At 33.0% G+C, this 25,523-nt stretch overlaps 1 protein-coding gene and 1 long non-coding RNA gene across 6 annotated transcripts in view; one reads left to right on the plus strand and one right to left on the minus strand.

Moving 5' to 3' along the window:
* LOC143241044 (zinc finger protein aebp2-like) overlaps positions 1-25,523 on the plus strand; it is a 102,609-nt gene that overhangs the window by 52,130 nt on the left and 24,956 nt on the right. For all 5 annotated transcript variants that reach the window (XM_076484507.1, XM_076484509.1, XM_076484505.1 and 2 more), the window contains 2 exons: positions 1,253-2,024; positions 6,688-6,946. In XM_076484507.1, coding sequence (XP_076340622.1) covers positions 1,253-2,024; positions 6,688-6,946 — 1,031 coding nt within the window. The remainder of the gene's footprint in view (positions 1-1,252; positions 2,025-6,687; positions 6,947-25,523) is intronic.
* LOC143240380 (uncharacterized) lies at positions 14,020-18,690 on the minus strand. The gene is made up of 3 exons (XR_013021744.1): positions 18,593-18,690; positions 15,327-15,598; positions 14,020-14,742 (listed from the first exon to the last, which is right to left on the minus strand). It is a non-coding gene; the product is annotated as an uncharacterized LOC143240380 (long non-coding RNA).

The raw sequence follows: 25,523 nt of genomic DNA on the forward strand, positions 1-25,523 counted from the left end.
ACTGTGTCATTAGCTCTAGTCTAATTTCCAAATATTAAGTGTTTAATTTTAATTATTTTATTCACAGGCAATGCATTTATCTTATAACTATTTAATGAAGCTTGGAAGTTGTTAGTTTAGTTGTGTTTTTTTATTTTTTGCTAGCTGGTTAAAGGTCTACATATCTGTTTATCTGTATTCTGATGTAAATAGAAAATATATGAATTTTTGTGAAATTCCTAATTTATTGAACTAAAGGTTGTGCCTTCATGTAAAAAAAATGAAACAAAACAACCACTTATAAACAAACACCACACATTGAAAAATTAACATGTTATATATGCTTCCTGTGACCAATACACAGGTAATTATCTCCTTATTATCAAACAAAACATTTTTTTCATTACCATTTAATCCTAGGTCAGACACTAATTGCTAAAAAATTACAGGAGAGTGATAGCTTATTGTCTTTTGTTACTTCATTAGTTCCTTATGTTCCTTATGCTACAGTTTATTTTATTGCTTTGAAAGAAAGATTTTTTTGAGTGTCAAAAGAAATCATTATTTTTCATCTCACTCAAACTTAGCCTGTCTAAATGAATGTATATGGATTTCTGCTGTTGATTTTTGCAACATAAATTCGTACTGAATCTTTTTGTTTTCTCACTGTATATCAGTCACTTTTTATATTTTGCTATTTTTTGGTTAAGTGTAGTTAACCTTTGTGTTGCTACACATTTTTTTGCTGTTAATTTTTTGTTATGCATGTATTGTCTTTGATGAAATTGTTGTGACTGTTTATTCATAAATAATATACAATATTGAATAAACCAGAAATTGCATAATTTTCCAAGTTACAACAGTACAGTGTATGTGCTAATTTTTTTTCATTCTAATAATACAATCAGACACTTAAATTCAAAGAATTATGTACCTTTACAAAATTATCTTCTCATAATTTAGAGCACAGTTCTTGTAATTGATGGGTATTTTGAATTGTAAAAAACTTTGTTCCTTATACTGTCATAGTAATTGGTATGAAATAATATATCTTGTGGCTTTACTTTTTCCAAACATTTATTTGAAATTTTAGTTAATGTTTCTAACATTTCTTCAGGTGTTATAAATAACATGAATCAGACCTTATTCTGATTTATTAAGAGTAATATTTTAAACAAACTAATGTCATCTTTGACAGCTCGTATACAAGCCTGACTATATCAAGAAGAATTTTAAGTAGATGTTTTGCTTTATTTCCATTTCTTTTTTCCAGTGTGGCAGTAAGTAGTGGTGCAAGTGACTCCTGCCAATCAAGTGACACCACTAGTGTTTCAGAACCATGCTCACCAGAATGTCCAGCGTCCCCAGAGATACCTCAACCTATGCCTCCTCTGTCAGAAGAAACTAATGACCACTCTCTTCCTGACATTGAAGAATTTAACAATGTTGACTATAGTGTTTTATCAGCAAGAAACTGCTCACAGGGGGATGCATCTGGACATTCAGATATTTATCAAATGGACAGTCTCCTCCAGGGTAATAGACCACACCTCAAGAAGATGCCCAATCTTCCTGATCCTGAATGTGATGTTGAATATAAAAATGTTCCAGGGAACCAGGTTAACTCATCTGAAGTTTCATCAAGGGAACATACTGTTACAAAGATTTATAGTGAGTCTAAGAATGAAGACATCATTACCTTTAATAAATTAGCAGTTAAAGACTGGGAAAAGCCTCATGTTAAAAGTAATTGTACTGTATGTTCACATTATTCATCATCTAGCCAAGGTCTCTGTGCCTCATCACCCTCTTGCCAATCACCAGTTGCTGCCTCATTATGCTGTAGCCAATCCTCTACTGCCACCTCATCAACATCTAGCCAATCAACTGCCAGTTCTCAGGCCCAGTTAATATTAGCATGTAAATGGTTGAACTGTGTTACTGAGGTAGACTGCCCAAGTGAACTTGTTGACCACATCCGTATTACCCATGTGGACACTCAGAAAAATGGTGAAAATTTTACATGTTTGTGGAAAGGTTGTAAAGTGAGTATAGTATAAGTATTGTGTACAGTATCTTGAAAAGTGTGATGTAAAAGTCATCTGATATGTTCATATTTTCAGTGTTTAAAATTTTGTGTTGCATTTTTCCCCTTTGAACACTGTAAATAAGAGTATTTGTGGTTTTTACTGTGTTAACAGCTATACTTGGACTTAGGTAACTGTTTAAAACATGTTTATTTAACACTGTTAAACTCAAGATGACAAAATGTTTGTATAAAGTTATATATTTCATTTTATTAACTGTGATATAAGCATACATCATTGCAGGAAAATATGTATCACAAACACAATATTAATAAACAAACATTTTTTGAGTAGTAAAACAAATGGTAATTTAGAGTATCATGTGTTAGTTTTTAAAGCAGTAATTTAAGTACATTCTTTATAAAGCATTAATATCCTATCTTTTGCCAATGCTTTCTTACCTTAGACAGTAGTTTAACCTAGTGTTTCTCAAATCAGATTGTCACACCAGTTGTTTTTGTTTGTTTTTGTAATAGCTAAAACATACCTTGTTTGTATTACAATAATAATAATAGTATTTTCCATACAATTGTTTTTTAATGAAATTGTGTATTGTATTTTACATAAAAGTTTTAAGAGCATTTTCATAAAGAATTGTATTATTTAGGGTTAGTAATAGTTTGTTAATGAGCCTTGCAAGCCTATGAATATAGTTAGTGATCTTGACAGATGCATTTACAATTTTTCTACTTTTTCTTTGTTAAATTTCACTCCAACATGATTTATGACATAAAGATAACTCTTGTCAAGAGTTTTATCATTTGAAAGTGCTCTTATAGCTTCAAGACTGTCCTTAAAGTGCAATAACATGAAACGTCTTTGAAATCTTATCAAGAAGTTGATCATTGTTGGCATGTGTCCTTAAAAGGTTGTGAGCTGTGCCTCACAATGCTTTTAGTGCATAAATTATGCTTCAGTGGTCTTAGATGTTTGTAGGTAGAGGGATGTAAAATTTCATTAAGTCAACTAATGGTATTTTGAAATGAGAGTATTATTACAAGGTACAATGTACATGTAACAAATTTCATATTTTCCACCTTGGAAATTGAGTTAGTTTTACTGTTTTTTGCTAGACTTTTCTGCAACTCCAACATTTGATAAAGAAAAAAATGTTTACTGTATCATTTTAAACTTTTATTTGTCATCAGAAGTAACCTTTTTTTTTTACATGTGCTTAAGGTTTAAAAGTCATAATTACTGTATGCTATATGGAGTTAGGTGATATAAGATTAATGGATCTTTATGATTGGTGACCATATGGTTCTATAGAAGGAATTGTTTAAATGTAATAATATTAGATATTGTTTGAATTTCTCCATGTAACATGTGATGTATGCATTTCAATAAATATTGGTTTTTATAGTTTTCAGGTAACATAACATAAGGTTTTTAGGTCAGAATAAAGGCCGTTTGAATTATGAAAAGAAACTTGAAGTTTAGACTTTTAATAAATGTTGCATGGCCTTAGGTAAAAAAGTTTATGTTCAGGTAAACATGAGTTTTATAGCTTTAAGTTTTATAAAGTGTTGGCTCATATTAACTCTAGAATTACCAATGTAATTCATATGGATTCTGTTAGGTTGTAAAACATATTTTTCAAGACTAGCTATGCACCAAATTGCACAGTGCCCATGATTTGGTTGGTTATCGCACGAGTGGTACAATATAATTTTAAAATGTCGTCATAGTTACAATTAACATACACTCATCATTACTTGGGGATTCATATGTATTTTATATAGAAAATGGATGGTTTTTCCCCCCTTTTTCTCATTTATTTACATTAAGTGTTCTTATACACAAAAGTATAAAAGTTATCAATACGATGCAATACGTGGGAACCATTGGTAACAGGAAAAATTAAAATATCCATCGTGAGTAACTGGATATTCGCCTTTCAGTGGTTGTAAAACTAAAAGTAGTATTTCATTTTTTTTTCAATTTCGTATCAGTCTAAATGAAGTTATTTTATTTTTGAATTTTTTTTCGTGGCACCAAGCAAACCTGTTATGTAGTGAAGTTAATTTACCAAAATTTTACCTTCTTCCTACGAGTGCATGTAGAACAGAAACGGTTTGAAATATTGTAAAACTTCCATTAATCTTGTTTTGTGTGGCACAATTTAATTGCAATTGGTTATTAATGGTTGTCCGATTGTCCGTGGAAAGTTACTAAGACATCATAAAAGTTTAAATATATATGAACATTCGCTTATCACATATTGCAAGTGAAGTTCCTTAATAATTTTTTAACCTTAATCGACCATTCGCGAACGTCAAGAATCCCATTTTGAGGGTTATGACAGCAAAACCCTTGCTCCATAGTCTTGTTTGTTTATGTACTAAAGATATAATATTATTTATACACGTGTGTTACCTCTGTCCCAGTATTGTTGTTATGCAAAACTATTACAACTAAAAATTGGGGATGCAGTGCATGTTAATAGAAGAGCACATCTAACATTATAAATTCCAGAACAATTTTCATAGTACGACATGTAACACTAGTAATACAATTTTACTTATTTTTCTGTTAAATACAGTCGAAGTTTTCAACAAAAAGTACCGTTGAGAAATAACGTTGACTAAACGTCACATATATTATTATAGATATAGAGAAAAAATATATTAAAATTTTTATGGATCCACACATAGTGTGTGTAATATTCATTCACATAAACACGAAGTAAATATATAAACAGTACTAATGGTACAAGTTGGGGAGGGAGGAATATTTCAAGTAATAAAAATGCTAGCTGCTGTTCCTATTTGACCATTTTATAAAATGTTTAACTGAAGCCTCTTTTATTAATAATTTTTACACATAAAACCCGAGATCTATGGAAGAGGTTTTTGATAGGTAATTTCCTACGCACTTCTCGGTGGCTCAACCACAAGTTTTTAAGGCTTCTATCGTTAAAATTTAGGGTTCGATGCACGTGTTAGGCAAGCACAGATAGCCTATAGCATTTAAAAACAAACTTGGTCATTTATCATTAGCGTGCTCGTTTTGTGTTGGGTACTGCTGAAATGTATAGCCTTAAAGTTAGTGTTTGTAATATAAAATAAATACTCGATATTCACAAGGTTTACACTAACGGAAGCAAAACATACACGCTTAACAATGTAAAAGGAACAGGTTAATTCTCAGAATATTCCACGTTACTTTCTTTTCCTTTTCTCATTAAACTGTAAGTTATTTATAGACTTTGGAATGGGGGGAGGAGGCACGTGCCGCTCCAATAACTAAGTTGGTGGCTTGAATGTGATTAGGCTTCCCAATATTTTGCTGACAGTGATTTTTGCTTAATTTTATTCTGTGCAGTCATCTGACTTTGCCAATCGAAATTAAAGTGAACTATAGTTATTTTGCAAGTTCCAAGCTCCAAACATTTTGTGTAATGTATATACTGGTTATTATTTGAAGTATTACATATGTGATTGAGATTTTGTAGTAATTAATAATTTAATTTTTATCTGGTATGCACGTGCCAGTTCTTGTGTGAAATTGTTGAATAATATTATAAAGTGTTTTTATTTATTTTCAATTTTTTTGCTTTATTTGCAACTGTCACTCTCAAATTTGTGTATGTTCCGACATGCCTGTTATGTAATGTTAGTATTTTTTGTGTAATACTTTGACCAAACCATATGACACCAAAAATAATGAATGATTCATAATGGAGGACTTGCAGAAGTCGTACCTACCCTTCCTTTTTATTTTACAGTTTTTGGCAAAATTCCAAGTAGTATACGGTTATTGTGAACAGGATACTACAGGGTGGCCCGTAACTCCCTACCCATCCATATATCTTATGTATCCAGTGTATCTGTGTGCTGTCCCTCAATCTCGCTGCATAATATTATACGTACTTGTCACAATACGCTTTTTAAGTGTAAATGGGCTTACATCGGCCATATTTCTCTGAAAAAAAGAAACAAATTTATAATACATGCGTAATTGAATATAACATAATAACATATGGATGGGTAGGGACTTACGGGCCACCCTGTAGAACATAAGTAACAACTCTGTTGCAGGATTCATAGATAGTAATTAAAATGTTCGCATTATTTAATGTAGAATAAGTTTTCAAACCATTGTAACATTGAGAACATTAAAATTGTCAGTATAAAATCTGACTTTTTACATTGTGAAAACAGATTATTTTATTAACGTAATTATACCTGGACGTTATTGTTATCAGCTTTAAGATACTTATATGAATAACCTCACACAGACACACCTAAACATGTATGGCTAAAATATCTCGAACTTTGAAATTTGAGAATATTTTGTATGAAAAAAGAAAAGAAAGGGAGAACTTGTGTCTGACATTATATAAGAACTTACAATTGTACATACGTATAAAACGTTGTGAATATTAGGTGTAATTTGCAGTGCTAAGTATTTAATATCTTTATATTTTAATATAACTTTGTTAAATGTACGATAATAATAAAGTTTTGTGGAGAGAAAAAGGAAAAACAGAAACATTTCATTAAATTTGGTCTCTGTTAGTACGAGACTGCTACGTCTTTTGCTGAATCATGTATAACTATTAAATCATAATTTAAAATTATTTAAACTGTGCAGATTTAACATGCGTAACGTATTTCAGGTGTATAATCGGCCATCATGCTCTCTCAGCTGGTTACAGAGACACATGCTAACTCATGGTGGAAATAAACCATTCAAGTGCATTGTTGACGGCTGTGGACAGAGGTTTACATCCCAGAGTGCCTTGGAAAGGCATGTCAACTCACATTTCAACAGCACTCCTGCATCTAATGCAAACAAAAACAGCCGAACCAAGGATGAGAGCCCTAGCAAGCTAATCAGGAAGAGGAAGGTTCGATATCGTCAGAGATGTTGGGCAGGTAGGATGCTGCATCATAAAATATATAAAAATATACTGGTTGTTTTCAGGTTATCATTGAGATTTCACAATGTTCATTGTCGTTTCTTTTTACATTAACTAACCATAGGATGTGGTGACATTAATCGTGAGAAGTTTGGTAACATTTAGTGTCGTGTGTTTTTATTTTCACATTTTCTGATCTTTTGTTGTTTTTTTTTTCGTTTTCAAAACAACAACAACACACAAACAAAAACACCTAGTGACAAAAACAACAACAACAAAAGTTAAATATCAACAAGATGTTAGTGGCTGATTTTAGTACAATTACTAAGTTTTGTCACCGTTTATTTATTTATTATGATGTATTAGGAGGGAAATATAAATAATGTAAAAGTTCATGTAAATTGAAAACGCCAAACAACATCGATAGCTATATGATTTTTTTGTTTCTCGTATTTCTAAAGTATTCCCGAGATATTTCTTAAAGCAATTAATTGTAGGAAGCTTACATTTGTCACAGTAGGAACGCGGTAATACATACACGAGATAAAACAACGAGATTATACTAATACCGCTTGCACCCATTTCAGTCAGATATCGTGTATAACTACAAGTAAACGAAAGCGTATTCTGTAATTTGTGTAACAGTATTCAACAGAATAAAACTGTCGATGGAGTTATTTATTACTGACCTTGGTTTACAAGATATGTGAATGAAATTACTTTTCGTTTTAATGTGATGTAATATCAAAGAAAATATTGTTCAGCAAAGAGTCGTAGTTTGCGAGCTGAGAGTTTCATTATACAATATTTATCTAATACGTTTTATAATAATCGAATAGCGTGGTTGTACCTTTATTTATATGTTAAATCGTATGAATACAACTAAAAACATAGCTAGCATGATGAGCTAGAAACTAAGTCAAATTGTATATACAATAAGACACATTCATAAAGCATAATTTATCATAAACATCCGATAAAAGAGAGTGACAACCATCAATGTTGTGTCCACGTTCTAGTGTGATTTTATCTTAACTTTCGACGCGAAAGTATTGAAAAGACTTCTAGATTTTATGTGTTAAGCGTATCAGTGTGAAAATCGTCTGATGCCTTCGCAAACGCTTTTCGAGTATTCTTGTAGAGCGTGTTTACAGTGTAGTCGTATCGAATGTAACAGAATGGTTGTTGGATTTGTTTGTTTAATTTCAGAAACGGAATAAATTTACTTAAAATTGTTGTGCTCTTAATTTTATTTCTTAAAAAAAACATGACTTTGATTAAATCAAAATGTGTAACAACTGTAATTAAACATAATCTAGTTCACACAACAAAGTAGTGCCAACAAGGCTTTTCAGCCAAATGTCAGGACTCATTGGGGAGGGCCGGGATACGACAGATATGGCATTAGTTCAGCAATATGTATGTGTGTGGATATGTATTTTTTCATGAACCACTACTGATTGGTATAATCAAACCATAACAGTAGTGCGCCTAGACTACTACAGCCCCTCGTTAGTACAGCGGTATGTCTACGGATTTACAACGCTAAAATCAGGGGTTCGATTCTCCTTGGTGGGCTCAGCAGATAGCCCGATGTGGCTTTGCTGTAAAAAACAAAACAAAAACGAACAGACTACTACTCTGTCTGCTACACCCCAGCCGGTTTAATGAGCCCTGGCATTGCCCAAAAGGTCTCATCGGCACACGATATGACAAATGAGGCGTTTCTGACATGTTATATTCACTCACCGTTGCTTTCACACAGTATTTCTTAAAATTGTTGTACCTCATAATATCGGGTAGGACAAGTCACTGAGGCCACAATATATTGGTTCAGCGCTTTGGTAAACAAGTTGGTGATCACATGATGTCTCTACAAAGCGTTGGATAGACACATTATAACACTAGAGACAGGTAGCAAACAAAGTCATAACTTATTGATTCGATGCGCTGTTGAAATAGTCGGTAAGACTGTCATATTTCCTTTTAGGTTTCATATTTTTACGTACATTGTAATTACCGATTTACGGGGTTGTAGCGCATTAAACCAATACTTTACGGCCCTGATGGGTTGCCGTAACATATGTTAATTAAATCTAAAAGAAAACAAGTAATTGTTGTCAAATACAGGTTACTAAGGGAATTTTATTACCTGTTAATTGTTACAGAGCATATAAATCTATATACAGTGTGCATGTTTGTACATACAATGCATACACAAGGGTTCAGGGTAAAATTATATCGTCTGCCCTTCTTTTCAGAGACACTGCAGAAACGTGTTATATCTTTACATATACAGTACTATGCAAACGAGGCCCGGCATAGCCAGGTGGTTAAGGCACTCGACCCGTAATCCGAGGATTGCGGGTTCGAATGCCCGTAACACTAAACATGCTTGCCGTTTCAGCCGTGGGAGCGTTATAATGTGACGGTCAATCTCCCACTATACATTGGTAAAAGAGTAGCCCAAGAGTTGACGGTGGGTGGTGATGACTAGCTGGCTGCCTTCCCTCTTGTCTTACACTGCTAAATTAGGGATAGCTAGCACAGATAGCCCTCATGTAGCTTTGCACGAAATTCAAAAAACAAACAAACTATGAAAACATATAAGGAAAAGTCAAAAATTAAATTTCAGGCTACTTTCAAAGAACAGTGGAAGTTAAATCACAGGTGAAGCATCAAAAGTTTATTAATCTTCATGTTTAGTACAACAGAAGCACTTCAGTTCAGCAAACAGTTAATATTTTGTGTCACCCTTTTGCTTTAATACCTGGAGACAGTCTTTCAGGCATTGTTGCAACATATTTAATCAAAATGTTCTTTGAGAGTTTACTCCAGTTGTCTCTAATACACTCTGATAAAGTTTCTTTGGAAGTAGAGAAACCCACTTGATGTAAAAATGTGTTTCAGGACGGCTGTTATGGATATTAACACTTTTACCAAAATAAAGCAGAGAACAACATTTTGACCTTCTAAGGTCATCTTCATGTCTTTGTTAACATGGAGATGACCTAAGAATGTTGAAACGTTGTTCTCTGCTTTATTTTGGTGAAGGTGTCAATACTCATACCAGCCATCTTGAGATACAGACCAAGAGTTTGATCTATCAAATCCCAGACCTGCTCAGTTGGATTATGACTGGAGCTCTGTTGGGGACATTGCATCTTTTGAATGACTCCCGTAACTTCTTTCTTACTAAATAATTTCTCCATAGGTTGGATGAATGTTTGGAGTCGTTATTGTCTTGGTGGTAAAAATAGTATGCAGAACTTCCCCCCCACACACACACACTATGCACTGAGATGAGTATCTTTCACCTTTCTTTTGCTAGATATACAACCTACACTTTGAACTAAATATTTCAAACTTGGACTTATTTGTCCTTAACACCCTTTATCAATTGTCAACAGTTCAGTTTTATACTTTTTAGCAAGTTTTAGTCTCTTGACAATATTTGAGATCAAACTAAGGGTTTTTTAACTGCTACTTGATCAAATATTATATTCTTATTAAATCTTTCTAGTACTGTAGATCTGGACACTTTTCAGTCATTTGATACATGGTTGTTTATCTCATGCTTGAGGTCAGTGGCTGTTTTTCGTCTGTCCCAAAGGCTGCATAAATAAAGATACTTAGCATCAGTGTCACTGTGTTTACGTGTTTTGCTACTTTCTTTCCTGTTTACAAACTTATCTGTCCTGATCTCACAATCTACGGTGTACTTGACAGTGTTTAGGAGCATTTCAAGTTTGCAGTAGTTAATTGGAGAGCCTGACCAGTATCACATAAAGATTTTATGTGAACTCTCTACTCTACTGGCAATTCTCTACATTTTTTGTACCATAGCATGACAACAAAATTTAATATCTAGCTCCTTGTTAACTTCTTTCTATACAGTTAAGACACTGCAGGGGGTACCAGTACAGTTATTTCAAATCCTAAGTTTGATCAGTATGTTCATTCAAGGAGAACCTATATGATTTTCTTTTAGCACAATTATACGGGAATTCCAAAGAATAAGTATTTTCAACCTGGCTCATTTAGTTATTAGCAAGGATCAGTGAAGCATTACCAAAGTGTTGAAATTTACATACTGAAATGTTATGGAAGAATTAGCTCCATAAAATGGAAAAAAAAAGATAAATTATTCTCTTGTTCTAACACTTTTGCACAGTACTGTAAATAGTAATTTCTCTGAAAGAGGGCTGAACACCATCTGGAGTGGTCACCTGTTTTAACCACCTGAATTATGATACAGTTGTGTGTTGTAAGTTGGCCAATCAGTAAAAACTAAAATGGCATCACATAAGGAACATTTAATATTGCTATTTGTAGTGTTGTAATGTTAATAAAATGTGTGCATGACACAAATCACAAGAATAATTACTCATTCTGTAGGCTGAATACAGGATAATTTGACATCTAAAAACAGAGACAGTGTAGGACATTGCCTATATATATAAAGACCATATAATGGAGAAAATTTTGTAACTATAATCTTATTTTATGATAAACAAGTAGTGTCTGAACCATTATATATATTGGCTTTCTACATAACAAGTTTAATGTGCTTCATTATATGAACTGCATAGATCTAGACCTATTTTATTACAATTTTAAATCTATTCCATTATTCTAACTACATAGATCTAGGGTTTTTATATTCCAAGTTTAATTTACTCCATTATATGACCAAGATATTAGGTGTGTAAATATCCTATTTTCTCATTTTCTTGGGTGTCTAATTGTCCAGTTACCCTGTAGGCTACAACACAACACAACATGACATGAACTTGAAAAACAAACAAATAAAAATGTATGTTACTGTTAATTTTGGTTTTATTTGCATTTTAAACAGAATTGTTTTGGGGACCCTATGGAAGAACATCTAGAATTTTTTAGGAATAGTATCATATGTTATTTTATATTTGAATTTGTAGTTATTTTAGCTTCCCATGAAACTTATTTTAAGCTATGCACACTTTTATGTTGGATGTGCCCTGTCAGATATTATCAAATAAAACATTAAGTGCTTTGTGTAGTTACAAGAAAAGTTATATATAACTTTAAATCAAATATAGTAATCTTATTACATACTGTTTTTAAAGCTTATTAAATGATTCATGGTTTGTTTTTTTTAATATTGTGGTATATTCTGCACATGCTATTGATTCATTATATGAGTAATATTCTAGGACGACCAAATTATCTTCTGTAATTTTAATTAGTGTAGAAGTTATTCAGAGATTTAACATTCTTCTGTGGTATTTGTTCATTATTTGATTCATAGGAAACAATCACACTAAACATCATTGAATGTTAAAACCAGAAATAAATATTTTTTAGCATGCGATCTTTTTCAATACAGTTGTTACCATTTCCTAATAAAGTTGTTGGTGGATCGGATTCTTTTCATGTCAATACTTGTACTTGACTGAAAAGAACTTTGTGGAATTTATATTAGTGAGTGGAAAGATTTTCACATATGGAGTGGTTGATTGAACTTGTTGAAAGTAAGTCATGATACCAGATTATAGCAAATGACACTGGGCTTTTTCTAATAATTTTCAGTACAATCTAAAAAAATTTTGTATCTGAAAAATGTAAATCAGTATACAACTACATTAAAAGTAACAAGTTATTGCCACCAAACTATGTTCACAACATTCATTTAACTGTCAGAGCAAGTTACAAACCTCAAGCATGTAGAATGATATAGTAATGAGTAAGTTTTTAAAGTTCATGACTGAGCGTTTGATTCTGAAATTTAAATCATTAGATAGAATTAGCTTCCCAAATACCATTGGCCTCTTGATCTTACCTTTTAATGTTTTAGTAACAGTGGGAATAATGTAAAGTATTTAAAAAGTTAAGGAGATGTTACGTGACCAGCGTTATTTATAGATATACCATTCCTTGCATGTCCCGCAAGTAAAATTATTAGGTTTCTGTGTTGAATTCCATACTTATTTTCATTAAATTTGGGCCACCTACGTTAAAATGACATTTATTATATTTTGTGCTAACGAACGACATGCGCGTGAAGTAGTGTTATGTACAACACGTAAGTTTTAGAGCTCCAGCATAATATCAGATTTATTTTTTAACCGCAGCATAGCGGCTCATAAAATGGTTCCGAGCATTTCAAGTACAGACATTTAGTTCATAGCTTCGTTATGTCTTGGCCAATTTGAAATTTAATTACAGTTTTAAACTCAGGGGGTCAACCCTTTCGATTGATGTATTTGACCACGCTCAAGGTTTCATTGATTAATTTACTGTAATGCTGCCTAAAAGAATTCCAAGTGCTGCAGCTATTTAGGAATCCCTCTTGTTTTATCTTCTGCTTGTTGCAGTTGTATCGAGTTTTGGAGCTATAACTCGAAATTCGATCTTAATTAGTGTTAGGCCATGACTGTTGCAAGATATATAAAAAAGTACACTTGCTAACAGGCAAAGAGATAGCAAACGTACCATCTACACGGCTAAAAGGGCGAGCATGTTTAGCGCGACGGGGATACGAACCCGCGACCCTCAGATTACGAGTCGAGTGCCTTAACCACCTGACTATGCCGGGCCAGACAGAACGTAAGTTACTGTGGAGTACAAAATCCATCTGACTTTTTACATTGCGGGGCCCGGCATGGCCAAGCGTGTTAAGGCGTGCCACTCGTAATCTGAGGGTCGCGGGTTCGCATCCCCGTCGCGCTAAACATGCTCGCCCTTTCAGCCGTGGGGGCGTTATAATGTGACGGTTAATCCCACTATTCGTTGGTAAAAGAGTAGCCCAAGAATTGGCGGTGGGTGGTGATGACTAGCTGCCTTCCCTCTAGTCTTACACTACTAAATTAGGGACGGCTAGCACAGATAGCCCTCGTAGCTTTGTGCGAAATTCAAAAAACAAAAAAAAACTTTTACATTGCAAAAATTGAGAAAGAAGCAATACAAATGCACTTTCACACAATAATCTCGCAGTGATATATCAATTTTACATATAAAGTGTAACATTCTTTTAATGACAAGAAGCATATTGTTTGGTATTATTTGTTTGCCTGATTTTTTTATACTGCCCTTTCTTGTAGTTTGCACATAAAATAATGTAGAAATTTTACCGATTAACTTCACTGCAATGAAAGTCTGGTAGAAAATAGAAGAACGAATAATGAATACACCCATTGTAATGTAGCAGTAGTTAATGCTGTTTTATTATATCATTGTAAAAATACGAATAATGATCATGAAGTAGTGACGCTATTAGACACACAATGATATAGAGTAACTGAAGATGGTACTTATTCTTAATTTAAGTAAACGGTTTTCAGGTCCTTAGTCCCTGGGACTACTTCCTCCATTGTTGATCGATCTCATTTTGATAGTTATGACAACACGCGATTGTCCAACACTAGTTTCTCCTGCAACAAGCTTCTGCGCAGGATGGTGGAGTCAATCTTCGTTTCCACAGAACTTTCGCTTCACGTACATGAATATTTTGGTTCGGAAGATTCTCTTTCGTAACCACACTTTATGCTTTGTGGATGTGGACATTGCTCTAAATTGGTTTTAGGCATCATTCTGGAGCCTGCTACAGTGTTTTTTGCTTCCTTCTGGAAAACATTGAAACCTTCTTTCATCAAAACATTGTGTCCTTTGTTTCTTTTTGTCTAATGAGCACGTTTATAAAGGCTGTAGCACATTAATTCACCTCTAAGTATAGCGGTGAGAATATTTGCTTTGTCGAAAGGTTTAATATTCACTTTGAATCAAATATACAGGTGATAAGTGTTGTCTGTGACTTCAGGGCTGGGCTGGCATCTGCAGAGACGTAACTATTTAGCATATACAAATCATTCACACAAAGTGCAATAAACCTTCCGTATACTAACTCTATTAAAACACAAACACACACACACACACATAAAACGCAGTGTAATATTAGGGGTGCTGTTTATATTTTCACGTCAACATAACATGCAACACTTAGTTGTGGTTATTTGATTTACGCACAAATGACAATAGCGACGTTGACTCATCTAGCCTTCTAAAGGATGAGCTCGTTATTTTGTGGTTTTGTATGAAACAAATGGGTTGATATTTGAGTAAGTATTAGTAATCGACTTTAAAACAAAGAAATGATGAGAGAACTACTGTATCACGTGAATTAATCAAAGGAAAAAAACGCGAATAAACTGTAGATTAGTAAATAATGTTTAACGTGTCATTGATAAAATTATAATTTTATATCTTGATAGTAAACACTACCGAACAAACATTAGCTATAATAGATTACTTTCAAAATAAAGACCTAATAGTTAAGCCTATAAACTGAACAGAGAACATTGCCAATTTAAATAAAGTTCATTAGTTGTCAGAAAGAAATTGGATAAATAAAAACATACTGTTTATTTTGCAAGTGCAATTAACCCTCGAAGTTTCATAACTGTCTTGTGGTAGTTCAGTGGGTTGTTAAACCCTAGTGGTAGACAGACAGAGATTTTTATTTTTCTTGCTTCACAAAACCGGTTCGGTGGGATGCCTAACTCAGTATGTTGTCCTCCATATATGCAAAATAGCAACAGGTGCAGTCGCCTCTTGTGCCATTCATATTTCTTTTCTGCGTTGTTTCTTTTTTGCGACAAATCTATCTTCATATTTAATGACTGCATCCAACCTGAAACAATAATGTCATAGATCTATTTCTGTACCTCCATGTATGCCACATAACAATGCATTAAAAAATACTGTGTTCGTAAGTGCATTAAACACTGTGTTTCGCTAAATATCTGTATATATTCTATGAGAAAATATCTTGATGTATATTTTTATTTTGGGAAAAATATTTTTAGAACTTGTTACAAGAATGGAAAGTTGAACAGTAAGTACGACCCATAATTTATAATCAAATACTGAATTTAAAAAAGTCCAGATTGTTATATAAGTTGTTGTAATCAAGAAGTATGGTTATGAAAAGGGTTAAACTCGAAATACTTTGGCAAAATATCTATCGATTTGAGAAGAAACATCTCTTTACTGGACATGTTAGATTTTGTAACGTATGAAATTATCAGCTGATATTATTTTATAACCAATTAAAAAATAAAAGAGCGAAGTAATTTTTTATATACATAGGAGAGAAACAGAATGTTTTTGAACCATTTGTTTTTTGTATACATCCATTATTTACAGTGTTTGCCTAACGGCAGATCTCTGCGTACAGTTGCTAGGCTCAATAATAAACATGGACAGTTATTATATTTGTCTAGCGACAGATCTAAACGTATTGTAACTAACGCAATATTTGAATAGTTTATTAGGTCGTACATAAGTTCGTAATAATCATGCGTAGATAAACCGACTGTGTATACATATTTAATACTACGGCTTATTAATACCAGCGAATGATTTGTGCGTGTTTCTGCTGTCCTTTGTCTCTATGTATAGGTGGCGCCAGACGCTTCTGTGACTGTTGTATCGTATCATCTGGCTCTGGCATGACCTTGTTCTTAAAATCTGTTGCTAACCTTACACAAGAGTTTCAATGACCTGATTACTGAGTAGTTTCAGTTAAACAGTTTCTGATACGTGTATTAACTATTCTTATCGCAATAATGCTGGCATTTATAACCAATATAACCAGTGAAGAGGAAAATGTTTTAGATTGAATGTTTTTATCTAACACGTATTTAATTATTGATGATTTGAAACTAGTATTCTTTAATAATATCTGTTGTTTCTGATATGTTTGGATTTTTTTTTTAACTGGCTGTTTGGAAACCATACCCGATTTTTGTTTTTCACACTTATTGTTATGAAAACTATGTAATGAATACTGCTGTGTTAGTAATTGTTAAATATATATATAAATTGTATATTTTATAGGTAACTTTGTCCCCCGTATTCTGTGTCCAGGCATTGTTAAATGAATTGCATATGTCAAAATGTTTGAAAGACATACTAGGATAAAAGAAATTGAAACGAAATCTACGCCTTATACCCCATTAAGAAATTATGTTTATTATTTATGAAATTACATATCTCACTCACGTTAACTTCTTACAGTGACAGTTTGTTTATCAATGAAATATTTCACGGAATATTAAGCATATTTCATCGAACTTTTTTGTTTAAATTTTGCTCAAAGGTTCTTGTCATAGACTAATCACTACCTGTAATCTTATGATTGCGAAATATAAAAACGTTGTTTTTGAATTTGACAAATATATATGTTAATTTATTTTCATGCATGGTCAAACGTTGAGGTGTTATCAAGATATCGAAACAAAATATTGTAGAAGGCACTCAACTTCAATATGATCCCCAGGGGCCCGGCATAGCCAGGTGGTTAAGGCACTCGACTCATAATCCGAGAGTCGCGGATTCGAATCCCTGTCACACCAAACATGCTCGCTCCTTCAGTCGTGTGGTCGTTATAACGTGACGGTCATTCCCACTATTCGTTGATAAAAGAGTAGTCCAAGAGTTGGTGGTTGGTGATGGTGACTAGCTGCCCTCTAGTCTTACACTGCTAAATTATGGATGGCTAGCGCAGATAGCCCTCGTGTAGCTTTGCGCGAAATTCAAAAACAATGATCCCCAGTGGCAGAACGGTATGTTTGCGGACTAACAGAGCTAGAAACGAGGTTTCGATAACCATGGTAGGCAGAACAGAAATAACCCAATGTGTAACTGTATGCTTAACTACAAACAAATAAATTCAGTATGTATAGATTTATGAATATTTTCGTTATTTGGTCTTGGTATTTGTTAAAAGTCGCTGTACATACTCGTGAAAGCGTTAATTGTGCAACCTGTGGTACACCTATGTTGATTTCGGGTGATTCTTGTAAAAAGATGAAAAAAATATTTTAAAACTATAGGTTGGATAAATTAACGACAAACAGTAACTGGAGCTAGTTAGTTTTGATCTCTGTTCTCTGTGAAATGCAAGTAAACATGCAGTAATTGGAGTTAGTTTGATCTCTATTCTCTGTTGACTGCGAGTAAAATAATGCTTGTTATTAGAGGTCAATTTTTCGTTTCATATTTATTGCGTAGATACATTAATGATAAACAATAATTTAACCATATTTATTGCGTAGATACATTAATGATAAACAATAATTTAGCCATATTTATAGCGTAGATACATTAATGATAAACAATAATTTAACCATATTTTGCCTCATATTTTTGGCACTTGTAGTAGTTATCTAAACTGCAAACTGATGACCGACAGGTTTATGTTTTCATATCTGTCTTATACGAAAGACACCTATGATGTTAATACAGTGTATGTGTGTATATAAGTACATGCACACACATTTTAACTAACGTTAAGGCTACAGTAATGGAGCATCTATACAAATTGAAAGAAGAGCCAGAAAACTTTAAAGTGTCACACCTTCCCATCCTAGATCAGATCTTTGGTTTCCAGAAAGGTGAAGTTCATTATGCTAGATTCCTTAAAGGGTGGTGTGTTTTCTATGACCATATCCATAGAAACACTGTTAACCAGCCCAGCTTACTTACTATCTACTCTCTTTGAAAAACAAAAAACACTTTCTACCAATACCTGAATTTTTATTTTTCGATTGCAAAGTTAAGATATATGTCGTTGTTCAGGTTATAATGATGTTATTTTCATATATATGTAAAAACTAATTACCAAAATACTTTCATCCTGCCTTGAATCAGCAGCGTCCAACTAGCGAACCACACGTTAACAGGCTTCACGATCAACTTTATTCGGCTCGTGCACTCGCTATGAATCTCTTGCCGACGTTTAAGAATTAAACAAATTCACTCATAAATTAATTTTAGTTGGGCTTTCCCATTTTAGTCAGTCATTTGCAGGTTACGTATCGTCTATCAATACTTCTTCAGTTTTGTACAGTCCAGCCCTTCCTTCATAGGTAAAAGTTGAACCACCCTGAATGAATATTAATAGTGATTATCTTGTATCAGAAGTACTTCGTTGGAAGTTTGAAAAGTTAAAACTTGAAAGAAAAAAAAAACACCTAAAATTTGCGAGAATAATTAACGCGTAAAAAGTAAAATTATTCATAAAGTATTTTTCATATTTTTTAACTGTGACGTTATCCATGTTTGTATTTTTAACATTAGGTTCGCTGTGTTCAAAATTCATGCGTACTTTTTGTTTTTTTTAAACACAAAGTTACGCAATGAGTTATCCTTCCTTTCAACTAAGGTATCAAAACTGGATGTGTATTTGTTAGAAGTCCGCTGAACCACGGGAGGAAGGAGGGGGCGATACGTATTGATACGTAACTGAATCAGCCTTAACATGTTGGGAGTGTATAGATGATATTGTATTTAAAAAGATCGATAAATTAATAAATAATTCTGTAAATATAACGTTTGTAATATAGCATCTTACATATGAAAAGCCCTAAATATCTCCTAACTGTGTAGAGATATTTAGAAAATATCTGGTAGAAAGTCATGTGCATTTGTCGAAGGGATTTCAGATCCATGCTAAGTTCGGAAATGTTTCCAATTAGAGAGTCATTTCTAACCAATATGACGGATATTACGAATATGAGAACACGGTTCAAACTGAAGAAATCATAAACTGAGTTCAAGGGGGATCGAAGTGGGTGATGATCCCCTTTTTTGAAGCTGGGGTGGTATGTCCTCTGTCTTGACGCATACTATGTATATCGATGATGGTATCGTCTCGCACATGTTTTTATATGACAGTATATATCACAAAACAGCGGTGAAAGTAAAATGTTATACTGATGGCACAATTGTTCATATTCTGGTTTAACGATGTATAATATACTGATCAAATGTTTTATCCAGGATTAGTGATGTACAATATATCCTGGTTTAGCAATGAAGTAGCGCGTATAGACCAAGTTTTCATGTCGTGGTTCAGCGATGAAGGACATATCGACCAAATGTGTATATATAAAGTGGTATAGAATAAACCAGTCGAGCAGTCATACTTCATGCGAGTGAGGTAGAGTATATGTACCAAGCTTTTATATTCTGGTAGCACAATGTAGGATATATGCACTACAGGTTCATGCCTTAATAGTACGATATCGTATATATATGCATCAAGTCTTTATATCATGATAATACGATGTAGGACATATGCATCAAGTCTTTATATCATGATAATACGATCTAGGATATATCCACCATGTTTTCATGTCATAGTTGTGCTACACAGATAAGGCATTCTGGCTGTTTTTCATCACATACGGTGTTGAGTTTTATGTTTGTTGTATTTAAATAATTAGAACAGAAATAAACTACCAATAAGTAAATGATGGCAAGAAGTGTTTATGGTTGTGAACGTGAATAATTTAATTCACTTTAAAAGAAAACAACATTATCATTAATTCTTGATGAGGAGAAACCCACTTGAAATGAAAATGTAGCTCAGAACGGCTGGTATGGGTATCAACACTTTTATTGATAAGGAGAGAACAACGTTTCGACTTTTCTGGGTCATATTTAGACTAACAAAAATAATTTAGGAAAGTTGAAACGTTGTTCTCTGCTTATTAATAAAAGCGTTAATATCCATATCAGCCGTTCTGAGATACTTTTTTAAATTAATGATAATGTTGTAACTTCCTGTTTGAAATAAATACGTGGTGGGCGTTTTTAATACAGTAACGTGTCAAGTATGTAAGAGTTAGTTTTGATGTGTATAGTCCTTTAGTCATCACTAATAGCCTAAAATGCTTTAAATATTTGGGTAACAAGTGACACACCTTCACACTTAATTATCCATTATTGTTCAAAGGACAAACTGGTTATTAATCTAGTTGTTAATTTATTTTCTTAATTTATTAATTTAACAAATAGATAAACAACAATCTCTGTCGATGTGACGATATAAATTCATTGTTGATATTTAAAACAAACTAATTAAACATTATTCATCATTTTGTCGTAAAGTGGTTAATTTACCAAAGAAATAAATACATGAGCAACAATTGTACAGTTTCTTTTATTAGTATTCATAGGTTTTATGAGTTACTTTCACGCAAACTTCTTCGCTGCTCTCTGGTATCCTGTAGAAGGATGCAGAAAGCGAGGACTCCCTAGTGATCCACATCTTACCAACGAATCAAACTTGTTCAGTGAGGCCCTAGTTATGATTCAGGTTGTCAAGTTTGCTTTATGCCAAACGACGTTCAGCTTGCCATGCGTGACGCAATGGCGTTTCGCAGTGCGAAAGACAATTAATATATATACTGCATAATGAACTGGAACATTTCAGTGAATAACATATTATCAACTTCCGGTTAGCGTGCAACGGAAGTTATGTAAGTTAACGTTTCCTGGGAAATCATCTTGAAAACAAATAGAAAATAAATATCTTGTTTCAAATACTATTACTTTTCAGTTACTTATCGTCTGATATATGTTATTGTTCACTATTTTGCTAAATATATTTTTAACATGAACTTAGCAGCACGTTTGGAAAAATTAACTTAGGTTATTTTTTTTTTAAATGAAAACTATTTTCAGCGTAAAGACAGCCTTATTTTACTACAAAATCACTGACCACTAGTTACCGAAAAATAGAAACAGCTTTTCACAATTTGGGTCTGTCGTGCATGCATTGTAAGAGTAACGGTCAAACCCCACTTTTCGATCTGACAAGAGTTGGCGGTGAGTAATGCTGATTACTTGTCTTTTCTCTAAAGTATGTCGCTTCCAGACTAGGAACAGATAGCGCAGGTAGCTCTCGTGCAGCTTTGTGCAACAAGTAAAAAAAATCGTTACCTTTGATACAGATGACAAAGGACAAAGTTTTTAGAACTTTTGTTTCCAAAAGACTGAATTTCAATGTAGAAGTGGATTCTTAAAGACATAGAAATATAATTATAAAAATACAAAAGCAAAGGTAGAAGCAGAAAATCGTTACAGAATTATAATCCCACATTTCTTGTAGATACAGAATGAAACCATATGAAAGAATTATACGAGGTTTAGTTCGTGAACTTCATAGATTACCACATACTAACAGAAGAAAAAAATGTATAGTTGTCAAATGTGCTATGATACCTTATTTTATTCATTTAATAACACAGCTAAGAATACAGACTACGATGGGCAAATGCGAACGTCATATATAATGTCTAATATCAGAGTACTATTTTAATATTACTATTTTCCAAGTATTTAAAAAAATTAAAAACTACAGATGTGCAAATAACAGAGAAGCTCTTTTCATGAATTTAGTTCGAAAGTAAAACAAGCCTGCATAGTTACAAAGATCAATACTTGAATTTATGGAAGGTAATACTTTTTTATTCATACATTAGTACACTAACAGTTTGTGGCTTATGGAAAACAGGAAAAAAGTGTTTTTTTTATTTCATTTTCAGTAATGGAAACGTGTATTATATTAATTTTTTGGAATAATTTTGTACTCAAATCATTACTGATTTAAGTGTAAAACCAATATTTTGTAGTAAAATATCTACCTTTTTTTCAACATGTAATTAAACTATGCTGATTACCTAGTGATTATTTATATAATCCTGAGAAACCACATATACTTTAATTAAACAATCAAACTCAATGCAAATAAAAGTATAAGTGAGAAAGTGAATAACTCAAAACTTTTCGGAAGGCAGACATTCTTTCGGCAGAGACCCTTGAAGAAGGAAGACTCTGTGTCGAAAGTACTCGGGTTTCTTATATGACTTACGATTTACGTAGTACTTATTGTAACTGCAAGGATTGTTGACGGCGGACATAAAGTAGTCTGCTGATCTAATATATCAGAAGTTTTAACTTTTCATTTGTGTATCCAATTGTCAAGCCAAAAAATTTCTTCAAAAAATTTCCTGTTAATGCTGAGAACCATAAAGCCAAACTATACTCATATAAAACTAACAGCAAGAGTAATTCTTTGTTGTTATTGAGAACTCCAGATGCTAGTTCTTCCAGTTGAAGTAGTAAACAAGGTCAAATTATCATATACTTTTATCTGAAATTTATTTTCTTGTCTAATACTTTTACAGTTTATAGCGCCCTAGAGTTGACGTGAACGGTGTAACACTTTTGAGTGCAAATTGAAAGTGTTTGCTGGGCATCTTGCCAAATGCAGTGGTATCAGTCACGTGGTTTATCCAGCAGGTTGGCAGCTGGCGGCTCGTGTTAAGACGTCACTTGCATCAAGGATTCTCAATGTATACATGACAAGTTTATGTATACAGTACAGGCAGTGAATAGATCTAAATTTTAAAACCACCTTAGAGAATCATTATCGATCCGAAACCAAATGAATTTGCAGTGTCTTAGTCACAAACAGACAGTCAGTGGGTGGCGACTAGACCAAAGCTAAGTAATTCGTTATTTTATAGGAGCTAAATCCGATTAGGTCCAGGTTCATCGACATAAATTTATCATACACAACCAAAATGTACATATAGAGGCATGAGTATATTAAGGGAAGAAATATAACGTAGTGTTTCGGGACAACAAGGGACCTGTTGGTTCATCTCGATTGCCCCATCCTCTAAACCAAACTAAATCTATTAAATAAATAAATTCATTAAAAAAGAAATCCAGCCTTTATATATATCCATCAAGCTTTCTTTTAAACTCACTTAAATTTACTGTCTCTACAACATCCGAAGGTAACCCTTTCCATAAGCCAAACTCTCTATTTGAAACTCAAAATTATCTTAGCTGAATACCGCTTCTACCTTGTATAAATCTATATTCGTGTCCACTAGTTCTGTAGTTATCGCTGTTGCGTATGAAAAATGGTTGATGTATCAACACTATCAACTCATTTTACAATCTTAAACACTTCAATCAGATCCCCTCTAACTCTTCTTTTTTGAAGCGAGAAAATTTTTAAGGATCTCAATGTCTCCTCATATGGCAACTAATCCATTCCAGGTATTATTTTGGCAACTCTTTTCTGAATGTTTTTCCAACAATTCAGTATCTTTCCTAAGGTATTGAACCTAAATGTGGTCTAACCAGTGACCTATACAATGAAATTGTAACTTCTTTAGTCTTGTATTCAATATTTTTGTAGATACAAACTGAAATACTATATCACACTGAATATGTGGTTTAAGAGACTAATCAACTATTACACCAAGATCCTTTTCTTTCATGCCACTTGTAACGGATCTGCTGTTATATACTTGTCTTAATATCGACGTTTGTATGAGTTAAATATATATTTAGAAATGCATGTAACTTGTATTGTTAACTATGTACTGCGAATTTCTCGTCTATTCACTAAATTTGTAGAAGATTCTCGAGTGTAAGAATCAATAATATATGTTTTACAGAAGCGCTGACGTATCTTCGAAAATTGTTGCCAACTGAACTTTCAAGATCCTCCCCTTAAATGTTTATAAATAGACGCGCCAAAAGACAGTTTAATATTTTTGCTTTGTTACAGCTAGTATACTATAACCATTGGAAGCTATAATAGTGATAAACGTTTATTAATTAGAAAACTACAGATATTTGATCAGGGACGTTTATATATTTCGAACATCACATATGGCTTAATTTCGGACATTAATATTTCTGCGATGATATTGTATAACTCCAGCAGAAAAAAAAAGTCACGTGTGAAGAAGCTGGCTAGCGTCTCGTCAAATGACTTGTACCTGAATGAATTCGTTCATAATGAACCATTGATAGAATATTTAGTTCTAGACCAGATAGAAGACTCAATATTGTTTGTAAAATTTGTGTTTATAAATCATTATTTCTAATAACTATTTGAAATAACCATTATTATAAATCGTATTCTTATTTTTATATTAAAATATATTTCTGTTGAGAAAGAAAACTGTGTTTATCAATCTTGTTTGAAAATATCATAAATTCTATACATATTGATATTCAATTAACTTCTAAATTCAAAGCTCAGGCTATTACAAATTGTAATACGTAACACTCTGTTAAGGTTATTCCCATCCAAATTATACTTATAATTCAAATTATGATAACCCACATGAAATATCTGGTATTTATCATAATTAAAACTCATCTGTCATTTATTTGTCCAACTCAATAAGTGATCTAAATCTTATTTTAAAGCAGCAGCATCCTCTTTACAGCTAGTAACACGCAAGACCTTTATATCATCAGCAAATTTAAGCAATTTGTTGACCATTCATTCATCTATGTTATTAATGTAAATCAAAAAGAGCAATGGTCCTAGACTGAGCCCTGAGGTACATCGCTTGCAACATTAATCCAGTTTGACTGAACTTCATTTGTAACAACCCTCTGCCTTCTTCCATCAGGACACTCTTCTATCCAATTAGTCAGCTTATTCCCCACACTGACAGAGATAAGTTTCTTTACAAGCCTTTCATGTGGCACTTTTTCAAAGGCTTTCTGAAAGTCCAGATACACCAAATTTACACCCTTACCCTAATCTACGTATGCAGTAACCTTTTCAAAGCATGTCAAAATATTTGTAAAGCAAGATTTTTTTCCTTAATAAAAACCATATTGACTATCCAATAAAATTCTAAATTTTGTTAGATTACTTTATAAGACATCTTTTAACAGACTTTCTAAAACTTTTCTCAGAGCTGATGTAAAACTAATAGGCC

The sequence above is a fragment of the Tachypleus tridentatus genome, chromosome 13, assembly GCF_004210375.1.
Source record: "Tachypleus tridentatus isolate NWPU-2018 chromosome 13, ASM421037v1, whole genome shotgun sequence".
NCBI classification, from domain to species: domain Eukaryota; kingdom Metazoa; phylum Arthropoda; class Merostomata; order Xiphosura; family Limulidae; genus Tachypleus; species Tachypleus tridentatus.